At 41.2% G+C, this 20,761-nt stretch overlaps 1 protein-coding gene and 1 long non-coding RNA gene across 2 annotated transcripts in view; both read left to right on the top strand.

The window, feature by feature from the left end:
* Window positions 1-20,761, top strand: part of LOC309666676 — a 314,729-nt gene that overhangs the window by 64,522 nt on the left and 229,446 nt on the right. The gene's annotated exons all lie outside the window — the stretch shown is intronic.
* IMPG1 (interphotoreceptor matrix proteoglycan 1) overlaps window positions 1-20,761 on the top strand; it is a 124,565-nt gene that overhangs the window by 58,330 nt on the left and 45,474 nt on the right. Inside the window, exon 14 of the mRNA XM_082474038.1 lies at window positions 7,469-7,668. Within this exon, the coding sequence (XP_082330164.1) occupies window positions 7,469-7,668 (200 nt within the window). The remainder of the gene's footprint in view (window positions 1-7,468; window positions 7,669-20,761) is intronic.

Below are 20,761 nucleotides of genomic sequence, written 5' to 3' on the forward strand. Positions count from 1 at the left end.
AACCACTGCGCCACCAGGGAAGCCCCTGATATTTTTAATAGAATTGTTTCTGTTTTAGTTAGGGTTCTTTACAAAATTCTGCGGGTTTTGGTGGTCTACCTCATTCCTATTTTCCTCATAAACCTTGTGTGAAATTAGTATGCAATTTTACTGAGTACAAGGTTTTTCACAAAAACATGTATGGCATGATAGCAGAACCACCTGTACAGATTATATTTGGTTTACATGATTACCAGTGACTAAATACTAACCGCATGATACAGTTATCTATTTCTGCATTACAAATCACCCTTAAAGCTAGTGCCTTAAAACAACAATCACTTATTTTGCCCATAAATCTGAAATTCGGACAGGGATCAGTAGGGACAGCTCTTCTCTGCCCCATGTTGTGACAACTAGAGCGTCTCAACTGGTGTCGAAGATCTTTTTTCAAGAGGGCTCACTCACACAGCTGACATATCGGTGGTCAGCCAGAGCTGTTGGCTGGTGGCCTCATTTCTCCACTGCGTAGCCTCTCTGAGGGGCTGCTTGAGCTTCCTCTCAACATGGCGGCTGGGTTCAAGGAGTCATTATCACAAGAGAAAAAAGTAGAAGGCTCCAATCTCCTCAGGGCCCAGAAACAGTGTCACTTCCTCACATACTAATGGTTAGGCAGCCATAGCGTCCATCTTGATTAAAGAGGAGGGAACATAGACCTTATCTCTTTTTTTTTTTTAAAGATTGATTGATTGCTATGTTGGGTCTTCGTTTCTGTGCGAGGGCTTTCTCTAGTTGCGGCGAGCAGGGGCCACTCTTCATCGCGGTGCGCGGGCCTCTCACTATCGCGGCCTCTCTTGTTGCGGAGCACAGGCTCCAGACGCGCAGGCTCAGTAGTTGTGGCTCACGGGCCCAGTTGCTCCACGGCATGTGGGATCCTCCCAGACCAGGGCTTGAACCCCCGTCCCCTGCATTTAGCAGGCAGATTCTCAACCACTGCACCACCAGGGAAGCCCAGACCTTATCTCTTGATGGAAGAAGTAACAAAGCATTTATGGCCATTGATAATCAACCACAATTCACAACAACCACTATTTTGACTTTTAAATCACTTAAAAGTTGGTTGGATAAAACAGACCACCTTTTGGTGACATGAATGATATTAAATGCTCACTGGGTTCCTTTCCTTCATTATGATATCAAAAAACCTTATGATAAGATCAGCATTTTGGGTATATTAGTAAAAATGATAGTATATCTATGATGAAAGTATTACTGTATTTTCAAAATTGCTTTACTGTTTTCGTTTTTTGTATACATTCCTTCCATTCATGAATATACCATAGAACACTAAAGCTGGAAGGACTCTTAGACATACTCTAGTTAAGCTGTATGTTTCACAGGTAAGAAAACCAAGGCTAGAGATGGGAAGTGCCTTGCTCAAGGTTACACCGTGTAGCTGGTGGCAAATCCAGGACCATCATTCAAGTTTCTTCCACCTATTACACTATGTTTGGCTTAGTAGCCCCATCATTTAAAAAAAGAATATATTGCCCCAAACTTGTTTGCCTTCAACCCACAGCCTCTTCTTTCTCTATTTCACTACCTTGTCATTTTTTTTAATAGTCTAGCCTTCTGAGTCTTCACAATCTCACCTCCTACTCACCACAGTTTTCACAAGGTTTCACACGTTCTAGGGACACAATTTTCACAAAAATCACAGATCTTTTTTCAGTTTAGCAGCCTCATTTCCATCTTTATTTTACTACACTGCTGACGCAGGGCTCCTATTGACACTCCCTTCTTTACACTCCTTCATTTAGCTTCCACAAGATGAGTCATTCTTGGTTCTTAGGTTTTTTAAATTAATTTGTTTATTAAAATCCTGCCTCATTCCCCAAAAAAGGTGATGATGGTTTACAGACTTGTGTGAAATACAATAAGATTTTATTTTAAAGAACTGAAAGAAAAATGGAAGAAAAGATGAAACAAAGATAGATCAGATGACTCTTGGAGTAATGAAAATGTTTGGGAACTAGATAGAGGTGGTGGTTACACAACGTTTTGAATTTTCCTAACACAATTACTGAATCATTCACTTTTTTTGAGGTCATCAGATGTTTATAACTAATAAATAATTTTAGAATAACAGAATTAAGGTAATATTGAACTGAATATTGCCATCACTCCTTTTTTATATTTGGCATTTTACAATTTAAACCATTCACTTTAAAATGTCTAATTTTATGTTATGTTTCACCGTAATAATATTTTTTAAAAAATCAAATGACTCCATACGGAAAATTGTTTAGAAAGTAAACATCAGAAAGTTCTTTGTTTGCTTTAGGTGGTTCATGAATTTGTCTCTGAGCTTCTCAGCAGACTGTGCAGTGAGGACAATGCAATGTGTCACATAATTTGGAATCTGCATGCTTAGAGCATGGTAATTGCTTAGGAGAAAAAATTTTCTCCTATGAGTCCTCCTAAGAAAGAGCATCTGGGTTACGGTGAACCACGTTCTGTCTGCCTCAGCCTCCCTACAGCATAAACTCGGTGTCAGGTGTTTCCTAGAAGGCCCTCCCTAGAGACGCATGACGAATGCCTGAACCCAGTTCATTACAGTGGTTCCATGAGGGACACGTGCTGACCATCTGCCTTAACTCAAGGATTGATTTTAGAGTATCCAGAGGAATGACTGTGCTGGATAACCTTCAGTCAATGCCCCATAAATAAAAATTACACTCATAACTGAGCTTTGGATTAGTATTGACCAAGAAGTACTATATTTGTTGGCCTGGGTTTACACAGCAAGTATGCTATGTTGCCAATGAAAGGCAGATCCATACGTTTTTGTAATCAGCCCAACCAGGGATAGAAAGGACATATCTCAATGACCAATGAAGACCCCAACTAGGAGACATCCCTGATAAAAAGGCATCCCACTCATATATGTAGAAAGGGGAAGGAAAACACAGAGCAGCTCTAGGCAGAACCAAGGCTTCCCTCCCTCATAAAATTCTGGGTCTCTCCGCAGCACAGGTAGATGACAGCCAGGACTCCAAAGCTCTGCACCTTGGCATCACTGAGATAATTCTAGCCTGGAAAGTTTTTAAGGTTAGTGTCACCAAACGCCCACTAAGCCATTAAAATCTCAGTCAAGTACTCATAGAAATCTCTCAGCTTAAGTAGTCTAATGTAGTGGTTAATCCCCTGAGATAAAGTACTTGCAAAATGTGCCTCTAGAACACTAAATGAATTGGTGTCTATCTGGTCTCGAATTCTGAGGTCTTCTATTTTTATTTTTTTAGGTTAGTTGATCCCATTCTTTCTTGAAGAGCCAGTTATCTGTTAAGATTATTCCTATTTCATAGAAATGAATCATAAACCTATAGGATAAACTCAACATTCTGTTCTCCACATAACATGTATCCAACTTGTTCAAAAGTGGTATCATATCATTAGGATAGAAATTTTGTGTGGTTTGGTTTGGTTTACATGTGCGTAGGCAGCAATACATTTTCCTTTTCCTTCATTAGAATGATGATCTGACCTATCAAAAAAGAAGCTCTTTAGTGTTCTCCCTCCCAAATTACAGTTTTTCACTTGCTAGACATTCCATTTAAGATGTAAGCCAGATCTCTCAATAAATTGCAATATCTTAAACAGTGAAAAAGCAAACTTTAGGCAGAGCTATTCTGCTATTGGACGTTGTTTTGCCTTTAATTCCCTGCATTAATCTGGATTCTCCAGAGAAACAGAACCAACAGGAGATTAGAGATAGAGATTAGAGATAGCGATTAGAGATGATAGAGGTAGAGATAGAGCTAGAGATGATAGAGATCGAGATCGAGATCGAGATAGATTCACTATAAGGAATTGGCTCCCATGCTTATGGAGGCTGAGACAACCCAGATCTGCAGTCAGCAAGCTGGAGACCCAGGAACATCAGTGGTGTAAGTCCCAATCTGAGTCCAAGTCCAAAAGCAAAAGAAGCCCAGTGTTCCAGCTCAAAGACAGGCAGAGAGAGTGAATTCCACCTTACTTCGCCTTTTGTCTTATTCAGGCTTCCAACAGATTGGATGAGGCCCACCCACGTTAGGGAGGAAACTGCTTTACTCAGTCTACCAATTCAAATCTTAATCTCATCCTGAAACACCCTCACAGACACACCCAGAATAGTGTTCACCCAGATATCTGGGCACCCCATGGCCCAGTCAAATTAGCCATCACATCCCCCATCTAGGTACTAGGTTAAAACACCACACATTTCTGACTTTTCTTAATCTGGCCTCAGCCTTTGACTCCATTGAAAGGAATCAGTGAGATGAGAAAAACTGAATGAACCCATTAGAGAGCCCGGCTGCTCATATTCCAAGAGGTCAAGGACTCGGTCTGTCTCTATTCACTGCAGCATCTTCAGTGTCAGGTCAGATGCGTGGAACATCTAGACAGGCAATTAATATATATTAAATGAGTTGAAGGAGTAAATGAATGAATGTATAGCATAATACCTCCATGAAAGTAAGAGTTGATGGGTTAATTTGATTATTTCCCTTTTGGCTCTACCTAAAAAAGCAGCTCAGAGCGAGCCAATTCAGTGGTACAGAAACGGTGGTCAGCTATCTATTCTGGTCGTTCCGCTCCCCATTGCCATGATATGTCATCCATAGTCACGCCTTTGTGGCTTTGCACAAATTATTTTCTCTTGTGCTTATAATACCCATCCATCCTTCTAGCCTAATGACCTCCTACTCATACTTTAAGTTCCAGCCAACATGCCACCTCCTCTGTGAAGCCTTTCCCAACTGCTACCTGAAAAGACACATAATTACCATTTTTTCCCTGACTCTAAAACAAAAAAGTATGTATACCTCCATCAAACATTTACCACTCAGTATTGAAACGATTGGTATGCATCTCTGGGGTCCCTCTGAGACTGACTTCCTGAAATGAAAGAATGTGTTCTTATCCCTTTTTAAAAAAACTCCTGCACTGAGCAGTGTCTGGCACATGCTTGGGGGTTCATAGCTATTTGTTACTGTTGTCAACTTTATTGGGTCCATCAGTGTTTCTGGTGTCAGACGGTAAACTCCTGGAGGATATACCTCTCTGTGTATCGGTCCTCATGCATCTCCAGAGACAGCCTCACATGAAAGGTGATATTCCTCATTGGTAAATGCTTTTGTCAAAATGAGAGTGCTGAACAACTTTAATTAGCTCCACCCCTTGGGATGTATTAATACCACACGGATTCATGTGGAGGCATGAAGTGGAGGAAATATGCAATAAGCCCCTCTCCCAGCCAAAACATTTTACTTCCTAACTCTCAACCAGAAGGGCCTGGCCAAGATGTTATTTAATCTGCTCCACTTCAAGATGAAAAGATAATAATTAAGATTTGGAAAGATTTGTAAGAAAAACTCAGCTGAACTTTACACCACTAAGGTCAACATGTTTGCCTCTTCTTCCTTGTTTTTCTAAATTGAGGACCAAACAGTAAATTTTCCCAGCAGGAATATGCCACTTATAAAACGAGTTCAGAGGTCCATGGGGAAAATCTCATCTCAAAGAAGGAAGGGACGGCCATTCAACAGGGGCTTGCAATTACACTCCATCCCTAGATACCATCTTCACAATGCCCAGAGAAAACTGAAAAGTGAAGGCCTTCCAACTCTCAAATTGGATCAAAGCTGAGATAGTACTGTCCTCCAAATTTTATATTTGGGAAATTCAATGCCCTGCCCCAAATAGTGGCAATTCCCAAGAAAATGTGTTTTCTGACTTTCTGCCCCCAGTTGAAGTGATCTGATGCCCTCTCCCTGCTGCAGTGCTCTTCAGCCCTCATTCTCTCAAAGCTCTCCACCATGACCACCCTTTTTCCAGCTCTTCCCAATTCCGTCCTCAAGTTATGATCTAATTTTTTATGCAGAGTAGTGGTCCCTTTAATCTCTTTTCAACATTTTAATGAACAGAAACATCGAGTTTTATGAGCCCTGTTAAGAACATTGAAAGGGTCTTAAGCTTGGGAATGACACAGCAAATCTGCGTTTAAATAGATCTTCTGACTGCATTGTGAGGAATTGGCTGGAGGTGGGCAAAAGCAAGCAATCAGTTAGAAGAGTGTTAACAGCAATGCATGCTGGAAATGTTGATGGCCTGGACTTGGGTGACAGAAGGGGAGTTGGACAAAAATCAACTGATCTGAGTGGTAGTTAAGACGTAAAACCATTATGAGGAATTCTGAAGCCATGAATGGCTTCGGCAAGAAAGCTTGGCCTGACTAATGAGCAGCATCTGTCACGGGCTCAATAGTGGGTGGTGGTGATCTCTGTGTCTGCAGTGTCTGTACTCTATGCAAGTGAGCTGGTCTGGGTCACACTCCCAGATGTCCAAATATTGTCTTCCTGTTGCCACTTTATGGTCATACGACCAGTGAGCACATCCCAGGAGATGCCAGCCTTAGCTTGTTCGCAGACCCTTGACATGGTCACTTTCATCCATTTTTGTTGGTTCATATTTACATAATGAGGAAGATTGATAAGTATCCGTTATTAGCAATGCTTTCGATTGATCTGTCGAGTATTTTACAGTGAGGAGAAAAGAAGAGGTTGATAAATACAAAAAACTGTGCCACATAAATAGGTCAACATAATGATTTTAAGGACTTGACCCATGCAACTGTGAAGGCTAGCAAGTTCAAAATCTGCAAGGTAGGCTGGCAGGCCAGAGACCCAGGGAGGAGACTGCTGACAGAATTTCCATTTCCTCTGGGGAGGTCAGGTTTCTTTTTTTTTTTAAATGAGGCCTTCAACTGATGAGGCCCTCCCACATTAGAGAAGGTAATTTGTTTTACACAAAGTGAACTGATTTAAATGTTATTTTCATCTAAAAAATACTTTCATAGAAGCAGCTAGAATAATGTTTGACCAAATATCTGGGTATCATGGCTTAACTAACATAAAATTAACCATCATAGTAGGTCTTGAATGAGCTCAGCATAGTAGGTAAAAAACAGAGAGTGTTTTATACATTAGGTCAGCAGGAAAAGATTCTAGCCAGGACTAGAATCAGGTCATAATTGGACAATTCATCTGGTGCAGAGAGAAAGCAGGGTTGCCTGATGGAATGCCCTTAGTCATAACGGGAAGGTGTGTTTGTCATCAGTGATAATAGGTGGTCAGTATTTGTGGAGTTGCAAGGAGCCCACGGTAGAAAAAGGGGCAGGAAATACACAGTAGACAGAGCATTGTGCAGAAGAAAGCCACGGAGAGAGAGGCACCAGGGTGACATGGGCGAGGCAGTCAAAGTGACACCTAGCCCATCCCATAGTCACCCGTTCCCACCTGTATCACTTCTCGAGCGATTGGGACATGGTGTATTCATAGCTACGGGATTGCTGTCTCGTGCCCCCTTATCTTGACCCACACGAGGTGACATCACAATTAGGGTGGGAAGGCAAATATTTCTGACTCTCTTTTGCCCATTTTTACAGACAGTATAAGGCACCAGTTGTGCAAATGGTCTGAGGCCAGTGAGCAATCAGGAGCTGACAAGGTCATCTCTGAGACTGTGGGGAAGGAAGGTCACCTTGGGTCCTGCTGTGAAGAATCGGGAGTTTACAATGCGATCGGCATTGTAATCAAAGAAGCAACTCTTGCGTTGAGGGAAAGTGACATTTTAGCAGTCCTTAAGGTAGAAATGGCAAGAGCATTTACAAGGGAATTCTATCCATTTACATGGAGAGAAACTCCCATGAATTCCTTTAGTTTTTAAGTTTTAAGAAGATGAAACTGCATTCCTAAAGGCATCAGGAAATACCAAGTTGCATGCAGTGGTCAGTTTCTAGAAGGAAGTCTGCACAGGCAACTGAGCAAACCAGTCATTGTCATACACTTCTGCTCAAAGAGACAGGTCACATCATTCACCTGACCTTAAAAATGTAAATGTCAGGAAAATGGGAACTTTGTCTTTAGATTCTATAATCTCAGAGAAAATTTAATGTCTTTTGACCACTGAGTAAACCAAAAGATAAGACGATTTTCAATTTCTTCTATCTCTATTTTTTTTTTGCTTGGCAATGAATGAGATGGAAAAATAACAACTCTCCCATGCTACTTGGCAAGTTCTCTGTATTGTCAAGTTAGGTAAAATCCTTGCCAGAGCATGTGTATTAGCTTTATTCTATTTGGAATGTTGAAACAAGTGCTAATCCACAGAATTTTAATAAAATGTTCACAAAATGTCATCCAAAGACAGCATTTACAAAACTTACCAAACTTCATTTATAGAGGGAACAAATGAAAGCATTTGAAGACAGGTAAATGAGTTCCTCTATTTCTATTTGTTTGCTTGCTTTGAATGAGCATGTTTAGAATTTAGGAAAATGTATCTCTTTAGATTCTCTATCCAAACCTTCATTCTGCAGGATGACAAACTCCCCATTGATTTGAGTCTTTCCATGGGAGTTTGCAATCATTTTAGTCAGGCGCTTCAGCTGTTTATTTGTGACATTCTTGAATGATCTTCCAGTAAATTTCTTCAACTTTGAAAGCTGGAGTGACTCAGGGTACTACATAAATGAGGTACACCACTTTTTGCTGTATCTTTTGTATAAGAAATTTAAGTACAGGTAGTTGGACAGGAAACTGAGAAAAAACATTCAAGAAACAGAGCAAGCGTGACTTCCCTGGTGGTCCCACTGTTAAGACTCCGTGCTTCCACTGGAGGGGGCACGGGTTTGGTCCCTGATCAGGGAACTAAGATCACACATGCCGCGCGAAGAAACAAAAAGAAGAAGAAGAAGTAAAAGAAACAGAGTAAGAAATATTACAGCTGGGAGAACTGGGCAGTACAGAGGAGGAGGGAGGCCAGAAGAAGGAAAATGAGATAGAAAGAATACAACCAAAATAGCTTAAAGGGCCTTTTAATTGTGGGAAATATTTGTTTTAACCACGGGATCTGGAGAGCAGCCAAAGAGAAGCTGCACGAGGATAGAGACCTTGGAAATAGGACAGTGGCGAGAGGTGTTGGGCAAGACGGGGGTCGCATCAGTGCTGGGGGACAGGGGCTTCTCCCTTCTGGAAAGGGAGCTGGGGCTGCTTCTGTAGCAGATGGTTCCCAGGAGAACCAATTTAAAAGAGTAACTGCTGATCAAGGCCCAGGGGTGGGAAGGAGCACCTATTCCCTCAGGAAAGGAGAAAAGTTGAACCGATTCAAGGATGCAGAGTCACCTTGTAAGTTGGACAAAGCCACACTGCTACTGGGCTGTGTACCTGCAATTTGCTAACTTTCTTATAAACTTTACTCATGATCCCTGCATGGCTCTAAGGAGCTGAATATGTTGAATGACCGCCCAGGCAAACGAGAGTGAGAATACTCAGCAAGACTTTAATGTCAGACGGAAATCCAGAAAGAGGACCTCCGCATCCTCCTGGGGGATGAAGGATGGGGGAAGACCTGTGGGAGGCTCTCACTCTCTGCTCTGCTCTGCTTCAGCCCAGGTGAACCCTTTCGCCAACGCTCCTCCCAAGGGAGCTTCTTCTGAGGCAAGGAGGAAGTTAAGCATCAGCAAAGAAAAAGAGGAAACGAGCACTGCAGTACTGGGTCCCAACTGCCTTAATATTCACTGTGGAAAATGCAAGCTGCCGCTTTGCATGACTGGTTGATGGGTGCCCTTAATTCCTGGCTAAAAAAAAAAAAAAAAAAAAAATGACTTTGAGAAAACTTTCCTGAGACCAAATACTACGTTAGAAGGCTCGTTTCTGGAGCAATTTAATTCATTGTTTCATCATATACGAAAGATATGAAACTCTTCCTGTTTCCATGAGACTCATCTGAGGCTTTGTTGGTTTGTAGGCTTGTTTTGTTCGTTTCGTGTTTGTTTTTTAAGTGTGCAGCCTTCATACCCAAATTAATGAATTTCTCAATTCATTTCTCCCCAGGGCAGTCTCCTTTTCTCTCCTCATTGCAAACATTTCCTCTTATGAAGCACAGGAGGGGCCAGAGATCCACTTTGACATGTTATGCAGTTTATAGCAATAACCCTGAAATGGTATCTTTCAGTCCTCTTTATGGATATCTACTATGCTTGATCAGGACAAGTTATATTACAGGTGTCATTCTTTTCTACTCTAAGGCCATTTTCCCAATTTCAAGTTTTCTTGGCAAACCCATGATCTACAATAAAGTAGCTTTATGCTGATTCCCATCTGGATCTGTGTCTTCAAGGGCCTCACCAGCAATTCAAAGCCGATTTGCCCAGGATTCAGTGGACCTTGCTTTTTTCCCCTCAGACTTTATCATAATAATTCTTAAGACCGCGAGTCCACTTTGGGATATTTTCTCTCAATTCCGTAACATCCTCCTCTCATGAATTCCTGCATAGACAGCCTGGCCCTTTTCTCTTTCTTCTTTCTTCCTCTCAACCTAATCTCAGCACACCCTCTGTGCATGTGTGACAGGTAAGCACCCCAGCAGGGCCAGGTTTAGGGTGTAGTGAGTGAGGCACAGACTGAAGGGCAATCCAACAAACTCAGTCATCAAGATAATATTGAAATGTAAGATTTCAAAAGATCAAAATTAATGCAAAAACTCAGGAGGAAAAAAATAGCAAAATGTTAAATGAAGATAGATAGCTGTTGTTTGTTTTACAACCCTGCATTACCGTATGACAGGGACACTCATTTCCAATCTCCACAGCCCTGGTCTCCCGCTTCAGGCAGGTTTATGAGTGTTGACATCAATGCAAATGAGAGGATAATGTGAGGCTTCATAACACAGAGCTATGATTTGGTTTTGTTTTTTGGTTTTTTTTCTAGTGCCTTTGCTAACTTTTTCTATTTGGTTCAAAACACGGGGGGATATTTTGCTAAGTGTACAAAGGGACGCACATTTTTCCTTTTGCCTCAGGACCCAATAGGCTCAATGCCAACAGAACTAAGTCTTGCTAAGGTTGTGTTCTATGAGCAGAAATGCTCTCCGAGCCTTAGCCAGCAGCCTGGTGCCAGATCATGGAGTAGTAGGGTTGCAATAGTCCAGATAACAACCAACATAAACAGTACAGGCAGGGGTAGGTATTTATAAGGATGGCAAAAGGGATTATTGTAAATCACTAAAGCATTATTTTGGATGAGAAATGTATTAATTTTTCCATGCATTCATTGAAATATAAATACTTTTCAGAAGGGTTCCGGAATCAACTTTCTACTTTTCTTCCCTAATGACCCAGCCAGTCTATGTAGGATTATCGTCTCTGCTTTGGTCCCACCTGGAAAATGCTGGCGATTCTGCCGCCGTCTGCCTCTTCCCCATCCCAGTACTGTGTCCTGGGCCCCTGTTCTCTCTGCCCACTGCATCCCCTCTGCCAGGGCCAGCATTTTAAAGTCCCTTTTTGGTGGGAAGGATTCCTTCCTTAGTTGACCTGTAACAGTCAGAATTTCACCAAAAAACAAAAAACCAGAAACTACTTCAGGCATTAGGTTACCGTTTTTATAAGTCAAAACAGTCAAACATGAGCAGTGCATAATGGTTCAAACTATTATTTACAAGAAAGAGAATTTAATGCAAGGAATGTGTTAGGTGGCAGAGGAGCTGAGAAGCCACACAGGAGAGAGAGGCTGCCCACAGATTAAGAAGAGCAAGTGCTTCTACCCCAAGCGCACCCCAGGCTAGAGAAACAAAAGTTGGAGGTGGTATTACTGGGATCCAGAGGCCAGCTTACCTGAGGGAAGCTGGAATCCTGGGGCACCTATCCAGAGGGAGCACCTATGAGGGGAGGGGGAGACCCAGAAGAGAGAGAGAGTTGCCAGACCAGTGACCTGGGGCACACAGGGAGGAGGAGAAATAGTCGCACCTTTCCCTACCCCTGCCTGCCAATGCCCTCATTGGCCAAACCCAGCCAGAAACCAGATGGTGCAGAGGTCTTTGAAATGTGACCCAAGGGTTCAGCATCCCACCCCCACCTCCCTGAAACAGAGCTGAGGGAAGGGCAAGGAATTACTGAGGGATCAGCTCAGGGTCCAGATCGTAAGGGGTGCCATCATCGAGTAGCAATACGGCACTTGTAATAACATCGTGAAACATTGCTTATCCACACCCAACCAAGAGGTCTTGCTATCCAATCGCTTTATTTCCAGGATTGTGGGAATATACATGTCATTGCCCTTCAAAACTGTCCCCTTATTATTTGCACTTAATTAAAAACAGGAGGCTGTCTCCCTGTGTGTTAAGTAACTTTTTTCTTTTAATTTAATTTTTTTAGATTGGGGTATATTTGACTTACAATGTTGTGTTAGTTTCAGGTGTACAGTAAAGTGGTTCAGTTATACATATACATCTATCCATTCTTTTTCAGATTCTTTTCCCATTTAGGTTATTACAGAATATTGAGTAGAGTTCCCTGTGCTCTACAGTAGGTCCTTGTTGGTTATCTATTTTGTATACAGTAGTGTGTATATGTTCATCCCAAGCTCCTGATTTATCCCTCCCCCCCAACATTTCCCATTTGTTTTCGAAGTCTGTGAATCTGTTTCTGTTTGTATTAAGTAATTTTAAAATTGCAACAGAACTGCTTATCTTCCCAGAGAAATATCTCCTTGTGTACCCAAACCCATCAGCTTCTATAAAGTAATACACAGCATAATCACCTGGGATAGTCGTCACTGTTACTGACATCTTCCTGATGTAGTTACCCATCTTAGCTGCCCTCGAATTGAAGCAATCTCACTCCATCTTTTGACACCAACTCTTACCATTACCTTGTTTTCCTCTCCAGGGGCACTCTCTGGATGAATGCATGGATAAAGGGAAGGAGGGGTGGGTGATGGAAGATGGACGGATGTTAATGGTAATGATGATGTCCCTGGATTTTAAATAAAGGGATGCTCCCAGCCTTTCTTTTAGTGGCTGCAGGTTGATCCACATACAAGTGCCAAGGTCGATGCAGGGTCATAGATGCAAAATGTGAACCTCGTCAATGTAACACTATATCTTCAAACCACAGTTGAATGTTAAATTAAAGGTAGAAAGAGATGATTTTCTCAGAAAGATATCAATGATTCAGGCATTCCTCACTGCGGGTGAGGAGAGTTTGAATGTATTTTCTTAATTCAGATGATAAATAATAAACTACTGCCTGAATTATTCAGATTCTCTTCTTAATGTTCACATTCCCTATGCATTCAGCCTTTGCAGGATGCTATAAATCTTCTTCTCACCCCACCACCTACAATGTCCTATGGAGTTGAATTTTTATTATTTAATGTTAATATATGATTAGGCTATGATTTCTTCAAATACAGTTCATTACTCTTAATACATCTTGCAAATTGTTCAAAATCCATTGTAAAATAAGAGCAGATGAAATATCGTATTTTAGGTAAAATTGTCAATACCAAGGGCATGAAATTAACCAGGCATCTAACGCACTTGAGGCAGTTTAAGTGCTCTTTGTAGATCACTTGAGGATGAATCATGCTTAGAAATTTGAGTTTAAAATAGCCCTACTGGAACTATTAAGTTAGCCCCCCAAAAGTTCTTGCTTCTAAACTACCTTTTAAAAACAGAAACTTAGAACCAGTCTCTTGCATTCTTCCCTCCTTTGCACATAATGATTCCCTCTGGCTGACAAAATGTGATGTTCTCTAGTAATATCTTCAAAATATGTACTTACAAAACCAACTTACAGAATGCATTGAGGCAGGAAATGATGGTTTTAAGTGGCTGAGATACAAATATCTTCTGCAACCGTAACTCGGCAAAAATCACTAAAAACTATTATACCGGCTTTCTTCGTATGGGGAATTTATATTCCATTAAGAAGTAAGCAAAGAAAGATGTTAACCAGCTTGAATTAACAACATCCTGGGAATTCAAACACACGTTTTAACATGTATTTGCTCTTTAACAAGCTCTATAGATATATGGCAGAAAATGTCCATTTTTTCCCAAAATGACGTTCATGGACATAAAAAGCATTTTAAATGTCAAATGGAAGAACGCTTCTGAAGGGACTTCAGTGTGATCGTATTATGGATTTCTTACTCTTCAGAGTACAAAGCTACTGTCTAAAGTTGAATTTCCTTGTCTTTAATAAACATTCTAAAGGAGAGTGCCCTTTGGGGGGACTTCACAGATCTTGGTATTAAACATAAATGTTCATGTACCTCTTCTTGACCCAAGTCTTTACCACTGAACTACAATACAATAAAGGGGCACCTGTGGATGAAGGAGGGACTCCAAGGACTGAGGACAGAAGAACGGTGTTGTTTTACATCCTCCTCAGGGGCAGACCCGGTCTGGGCTGCATCACCGTGCTTCGGTCACTGTACATTTTCCGTAATAAATTGTGGAAGCTTTCCTCCTCCAGTGTTCTGAAACTTTTCCATAAATCGGAATCCCTGCAGGGCTTGTTAAAACACAGATTGCTGGGCCCTTCCCCCAGAACTTCTGATTCAGTGTGTGTGAAGTGGGGCAAATTTGCATCTCTAACACACGCCCAGGGGCTCAGGTGCTGCTGGGAGCCCGGGACACACGGAGAGAAGCCCTGTTCCACAGGAAGAGCTGTAACTTACACTGGGCTCCATTTAACATTTTCAAAGCTCTTTCATGCCTTTGTATTGAAGTAATGGATGGATAAACTTTGCCATAGATGCACAGAATAGCTCTTCTCCTCTCCATTTTAGACTGTAAATGAGAAGCACTGAGGCTACCCCCCCACCCCCGTATTCCCTGTCTCAGTGGCCACAGGCAACATCAATGAAAGCGCCCGAGCTGGAAACCTGGAGGTCACTCCGGGCGCTTCCCTCTCTCTGCCCTCACCCCCATCTTCTGGGGGTCCTGCTCCCTTCCACTTCTGTGCCTCTGCGCATATTGTTTTCTCTTCCTGATAAACTGTGACGTAAGAAAAATGCACAACCTAAAAGCTGAGAGTTATGTGTTATTCCGTGGACAAAACTGAGGACTTAAGCCCGGGACACAGCATCTCAGGTAGCTCTGAGGGACGGCTCTGAAGAGGCAGGTGTCGGGTGAAGGGGGAGCCTGGATATATAGGAGTTTTTGCAACAAAGACCAGGTAGCCGGAACATCAAAAGATTACTGCTAATTAAGGAGAGACAGACATCTCAAGTTATGGAATTTAGCACTTTTCTGTGTATGGGAAGATGCAAGAGTCTGGGCTGTCTGAAATCATTCCTTTGATATGCATCTCATCTATCTGGGGCCAATATCCTGTGCTTTCTCATCCTGAGTATCCTCAGGGTGCACCGTGGGGGTGCCTGCAGCTGCTGACTGCTAGATGGGGGGGGCATCCTGCCTCCACCCTGAGTTCCCTCAGGGCTCATTGTCAGGCTTGATGGCTGCAACATCCTTTGCTTACGGATATGGCAGGCAACATTTTTTATTCACAGTACCTTGATACTCATGCTTACATTTTTCAGGAAAAAATGTTTCTTAAGGTTTGATATATAACATTGAAACAGGGTGAGTTAACCTTTGATACAGATCTAATATTTTGTCCCCTTTTTAGTATTCATAAGCTCAATTTCTCCTTCAAATTTGCTAATTCTGGGGTACATCTTTTTCAAAGTTCACCATTCCCTAGGTGTGTGATTGTGTCTGAACAATCTAGCTTGAAACAGGCGAGGCAAGTTTGGTAAGACCCCTTCTTCAGGTGGGAACTTGAGTAGCTAATCCCCCAATACCCTGTGGCATCCAAGTCCCATTTCTCAGGCTTGATTCAAGCTGCTTTTGCCCCTCACAAGTGCTCTGACTCCTGGGTCTTCCCGTTTTTCCATTCGGCTCATTACGTTCAGCACGAGCCTCAAGGCCTGGGGTTGAGCAGGGTGGGCTGCTCTCCTGAGAAAAAGTGTATTGCTAATAAATACAATTACTCTTTTATTGTGAAGTTTTATGAGGAATATAAACAAGAATGCTGCTAAATTGTCAGACTCACAATTGTTCAAATGTAGCTGATGTAATTTTCCTTAACTTGAAATTTCTAAAGCCTGTGTTTTCACTGAAAGAAGGTCTCTCTGGACTCCTTGCTTAATAATTACTCAAATCTCAGCTTCTGGACTCCCCCCGACCAAAATGGGAAGGGCTGGTGGACAGTATTGTCAGTAGCCCTGCCTGTCCCAGCACTTGCAGACAGTTAAACTAAGAAAAATAAGAAAATAAGATTTAAGCAGTTTAGAGGTTCATGACTGAAAAACAAAAAGCTGAGCTTTTGTTTTATATCAATCAGGTGTCAGTAAACCCGCGAACCCCTGATTGGCAGGGTGATTGTTCTCTGCTGTGAGTAGCATGTAATTCACAAAGATTCAGCAGAGCCACTTCACTGGGTCTCCCCACTCCCACTCCCACCTCTTTTCCATCCAACTCCTCATGACATATTTTAGATCCAGCACCTTGTTGTTCCTACCGGTTGTTCCTGCACAACGTGAGAGTTGTGAGCTTTTATTTGGGGCAAAATGAGGACTACAGCCCGGGAGACAGCACCTCAGATAGCTCTGAGAAGCTGCTCCAAAGGGGTAGGGGGGAAGGACAGTATATATGTGATTTTGGTGAAGGGGGAGCACATGCAATCGAGCACATATTTTTTGCAGAAGGTTTCTGCTAGTCTCGTGAAGGTTACTGCTAGTCGCTAGGAGCAGACGTCACCATGAAGGATTTTAGTGGTTTTCTAGATAGGAGGAGATGCAAGAATTGGGCTCATAAAATCATCTCCTGAGAATATCTAACTATCTGAAGACCTGTTCTGCCAGTTTTTCCCAGAGCACAGAGTGCCTCATTCCTGATCTCCACCCTGAACTCCTTTCAGGGGGTGTTGAAGGTCAGCAGCCGCAACGGCTTGATCCTTGTAAAGGTAGATGGCAAGTGCTAATCTGTAGGTGGCATACCCATCACTGATTCTATTAAGAACTCATTCATCTGTCTATGCCTCAGTTTCTTTATCTGCACAGTGGAGGTGATAGCACCTTATAACTTGGATGTGACCTTTAGATACAATAACATACATAGATAGGAGATGCTCAATAAGTTGGAGCTATTGCCATATTTTCAGCTACTATAAGCACTGAGGCAGTGAATGTATTTATCTTGTTCATTGCTGCTGCCCCAGTGCCATGTAAGTACCTAGCACTTGGTAGATACTGAGTAGTTTTCATTGAATGAATGCAAGCGTGCATACACAAATGAAAGAATGAAGCCCCGGCAGAGAGGAAAACATCAACAACTTTGGTGGGGGGGGAGGGGCGGTTCGGTGGAAATAAAATGGATATGTTAGGATAATTGAACTTTAGTGCTGAGTCTGTCATAAGTTAATTTTGAGTAGGACTTGAAGTTTTCTTGGAGTCTTTATCATTAAGTGAGATAACAATGCCTACCTTGCCTTTCTCAAAGGGGGTTAATAGACATAAATGAAATAAAGAATGAGCATAGAGAAAAGAAAGCAATAACAAAATATGCCAGCAATAAAAGAGTATATTGGGACTCACTAAAAGGAAAGAACACCAAAATGCATAATCTTGACTGCAGCCCGCGAGGTGAAACTCGTGAATGTCAGAGAGTCAGGAGAGAAGGAAACAGATTCCAATGACACACAAAGAGCAGGAGGGAGAACCAAGACAAAAGGCCAAAGAGAGCTTGTATTTAGTGAGTATTTGAGTAAATGATGTTGAATCAAAAAATGGGAAGAGTTTCGGTTTCACATGGAAAATAAATTACAAATTTTATGCAATGTAATTAACTTTTATAATATTTATTAAAACCTTTGAGGACCATTTTGCATAAAATATGTAGAAATACTTTGCAAGGTATAAAAAGTCAGATAAGTATAAAATTACTTGGTATTTCAGAGCTAAGCCATCACAATTAGTGAGTACACCATGAAGTCACTCAAAACTTTGAGATTTGGAAAATTTAGAGTTCCTGCTTAAAAAAAGACTCTCCAAGTTTTCCTATCCAGAAAACTAAGAACACTGTAAGATGGGGTGGAAAATCACAGCACTTCACAGGTTGCTTTTAGGTCTTTAGTCTTCCTTGAATTCCTTATGGAATGAAGTGAGGTTTCAATAATTAAAATTAATGTTTGAGCCTTTGGCAATAATCTTAATTTGCCAATTTCCAAACAGAAAAACCTTAAGAGGTTAATTAAATCAATCCATAATTTTATAATCTTCTGTTCCATATAATTGGATCTTTCTATTATACTTTAAACAAAAAGAATATTATACGTTATTAATATCACAGGAGTTTTATCTATTATTTATTGTATGCTGTATATCTTAAAGTAGCAGCTTGCCTTTGCTATATCAAATAATTTTTTTAAATGCCACTTCCTCAAATGTACCAGTTCTCCATCCTGACTGCATTTTAGAATCACCTGGAAAGCTTTTCAAACATACCAATGCAGGGCCCTCTCCTGAGGATCTAATTATCAAACTCAGTTCCTTTGCAGAAGGGCCCAGATATTGATACAGTTCTGAAAACTTACCAGGATTCTAATATTCACTCAAGACACAGTCTCTCAGCCTTTTGATTCATGGTCTCTAAATACCTCAATTGAATTCCATTAAATTGCCTTTGGCAAACGGTAAAGAATAATTCTCTAAAGGGGTAAAATCATGACTCTCGTTCAAATATAATATGAACGCGTGTCAAAGATTTTATTTAACTCATTAGTTAATGAGGGAGCAAATAAGGTGTTAACAATTGATTCAAAAGAGAATTCAAAGACAGGCAAAATATAAGCCAGGGATCAACAACTGAAAGCCCTGTGGGCCAAACCCAGCCCACCACTGCTTTCCCAACAGCCTGCAAGTATTGTTTTTACATCTCTAAATGCCTGAAAAAAATCAAAAGAATTATAATGTTTTATGACATGTGAAAATAACATGAAATTCAATTTCAGCACTGATAAATAAGTTTTACTGGAACACAGTCAAGCCCCTTGACCTGCTATGGCTATTTTAGAGCTACAATAGCATAGCTGGGTGGTTGCAATAGAGACCAGATGAGCTATACAGCCTAAAACATCAATATTTACTATTTGGCCCTTCTCAGGAAAAGTTTGCCAACCTCTGATATAGGCAGTCAAGAATGCTGGCACAAATTTGCAAATTGACGCAAAACTGGTCAAAATCTACCCAGCAGTAAAATATAATGTTTGGAATCATCTCTTCCAGAGGGGGGGAAATCAATGGCCTCCCCATCAGACAAACTTCACTTGCATCTCTGTGCACTACAATTATTGCATTACCTTTAGTTCCCTATAGCTTATGGAGCTGTAAAATAGCCCAAAGACAATGAAAAGCACAAAACTCTCTAAAATTAGATAACCTCCCACAATCTGCCCACTGATGCTCATAATTCCTTTGAAGAGACACCCAGTAATCTTTTACACCCATATCACAGTCTTTCACAATTTTTTCTGACACAAACTAAACTACATTCACTTTTTTAAAAATATTTATTGAAGTAGAGTTGATTTACAATGTGTTAGTTTCAGGTGTACAGCAAAGTGAATCAGTTAGACATATACATACATCCACTCTTTTTTAGATTTTTTTCCCATATAGGCCATTACAGAGTACTGAGTAGAGTTCCCTGTGCTATACAGTAGCTATCTATTTTATTTATGATAGTGTGGATATGTCAATCCCAATTTATCCCTCCCCTACCTTACAACTGGTAACCAGGTTTGTTTTCTATATCTGTAACTCTATTCTGTTTTGTAGATAAGTTCATTTGTACCATTTTTTTAGATTCCACATATAAGCGATATCATATGTATTTGTCTTTCTCTGACTAATTTCCTTCACTCAATATGACAATCTCTAGGTCCATCCATGTTTCTGCAAATGACATTATTTCCTTCTTTTTATGGCTGAGTAATATTCCATTGTATATATGTACCACATCTTCTTTAACCATTCCTCTGCTGATGGGCATTTAGGTTGCTTCCATGTCTTGGCTATTGTGAATAGTGTTGCAGAGAACATTGGGGTGCATGTGTCTTTTCGAATTATGGTTTTCTCCGGATATATGCCCAGTAGTGGGATTGCTGGATCATATGGTAGTTCTATGTTTAGTTTTTTAAGGAATCTCCATACTATTCTCCATAATGGTTGTACCAATTTACATTCCCACCAACAGTGGAGGAGGGTTTCCTTTTCTCCACACCCTCTCCAGCATTTATTGTTTGTAGACTTTTTGATGATGGCCATTCTGACCAGTGTGAGGTGATACCTGACTGTAGTTTTGATTTGCGTTTCTCTAATAATTAGTGATGTTGAGCATCTTTTCATGTGCTTTTTCAAGACATCAGAGTTATACTCTGAAGAGAACTCGTATTTCAGATGTGCTTAGGACATGGCCAGACTCCGTATTATAACCCATATTCTCTGCCTGCTCTAGGAGCTGGGTGCACGCCAGGGACTGACCACCACTAACTGAGCCCTGACTGTCAGCTTCTCATTCACAGACCAAACATGAGTCCTTATTTGGCTTGTGCAGAGTCCTCTGGGCAAGGAGCTCCCTTAAACGAAGGCCTGGGCTCTGCCCTGAGGGCGCATGTGTTCCTGGCACACACATTTCCAAGCCAGTAGAGATGCTCCATTTTAGATCTGATTCCCCTGTGATTTTACAGCTGCCCACTTTCCCCAAAGAAAAGGCAGCATTCCTCTAAAATTCTTATCCAGACTGCATTTCTTCCATTTACTGGTAGAAAAATGTCTGCATGAAAATCAATATTCTCTGATATTCTCTGATCATCCTTCAAAATGCATGT

Source organism: Balaenoptera physalus (assembly GCF_965194825.1).
Source record: "Balaenoptera physalus genome assembly, chromosome: 9".
Classification (NCBI taxonomy): Eukaryota; Metazoa; Chordata; class Mammalia; order Artiodactyla; family Balaenopteridae; genus Balaenoptera; species Balaenoptera physalus.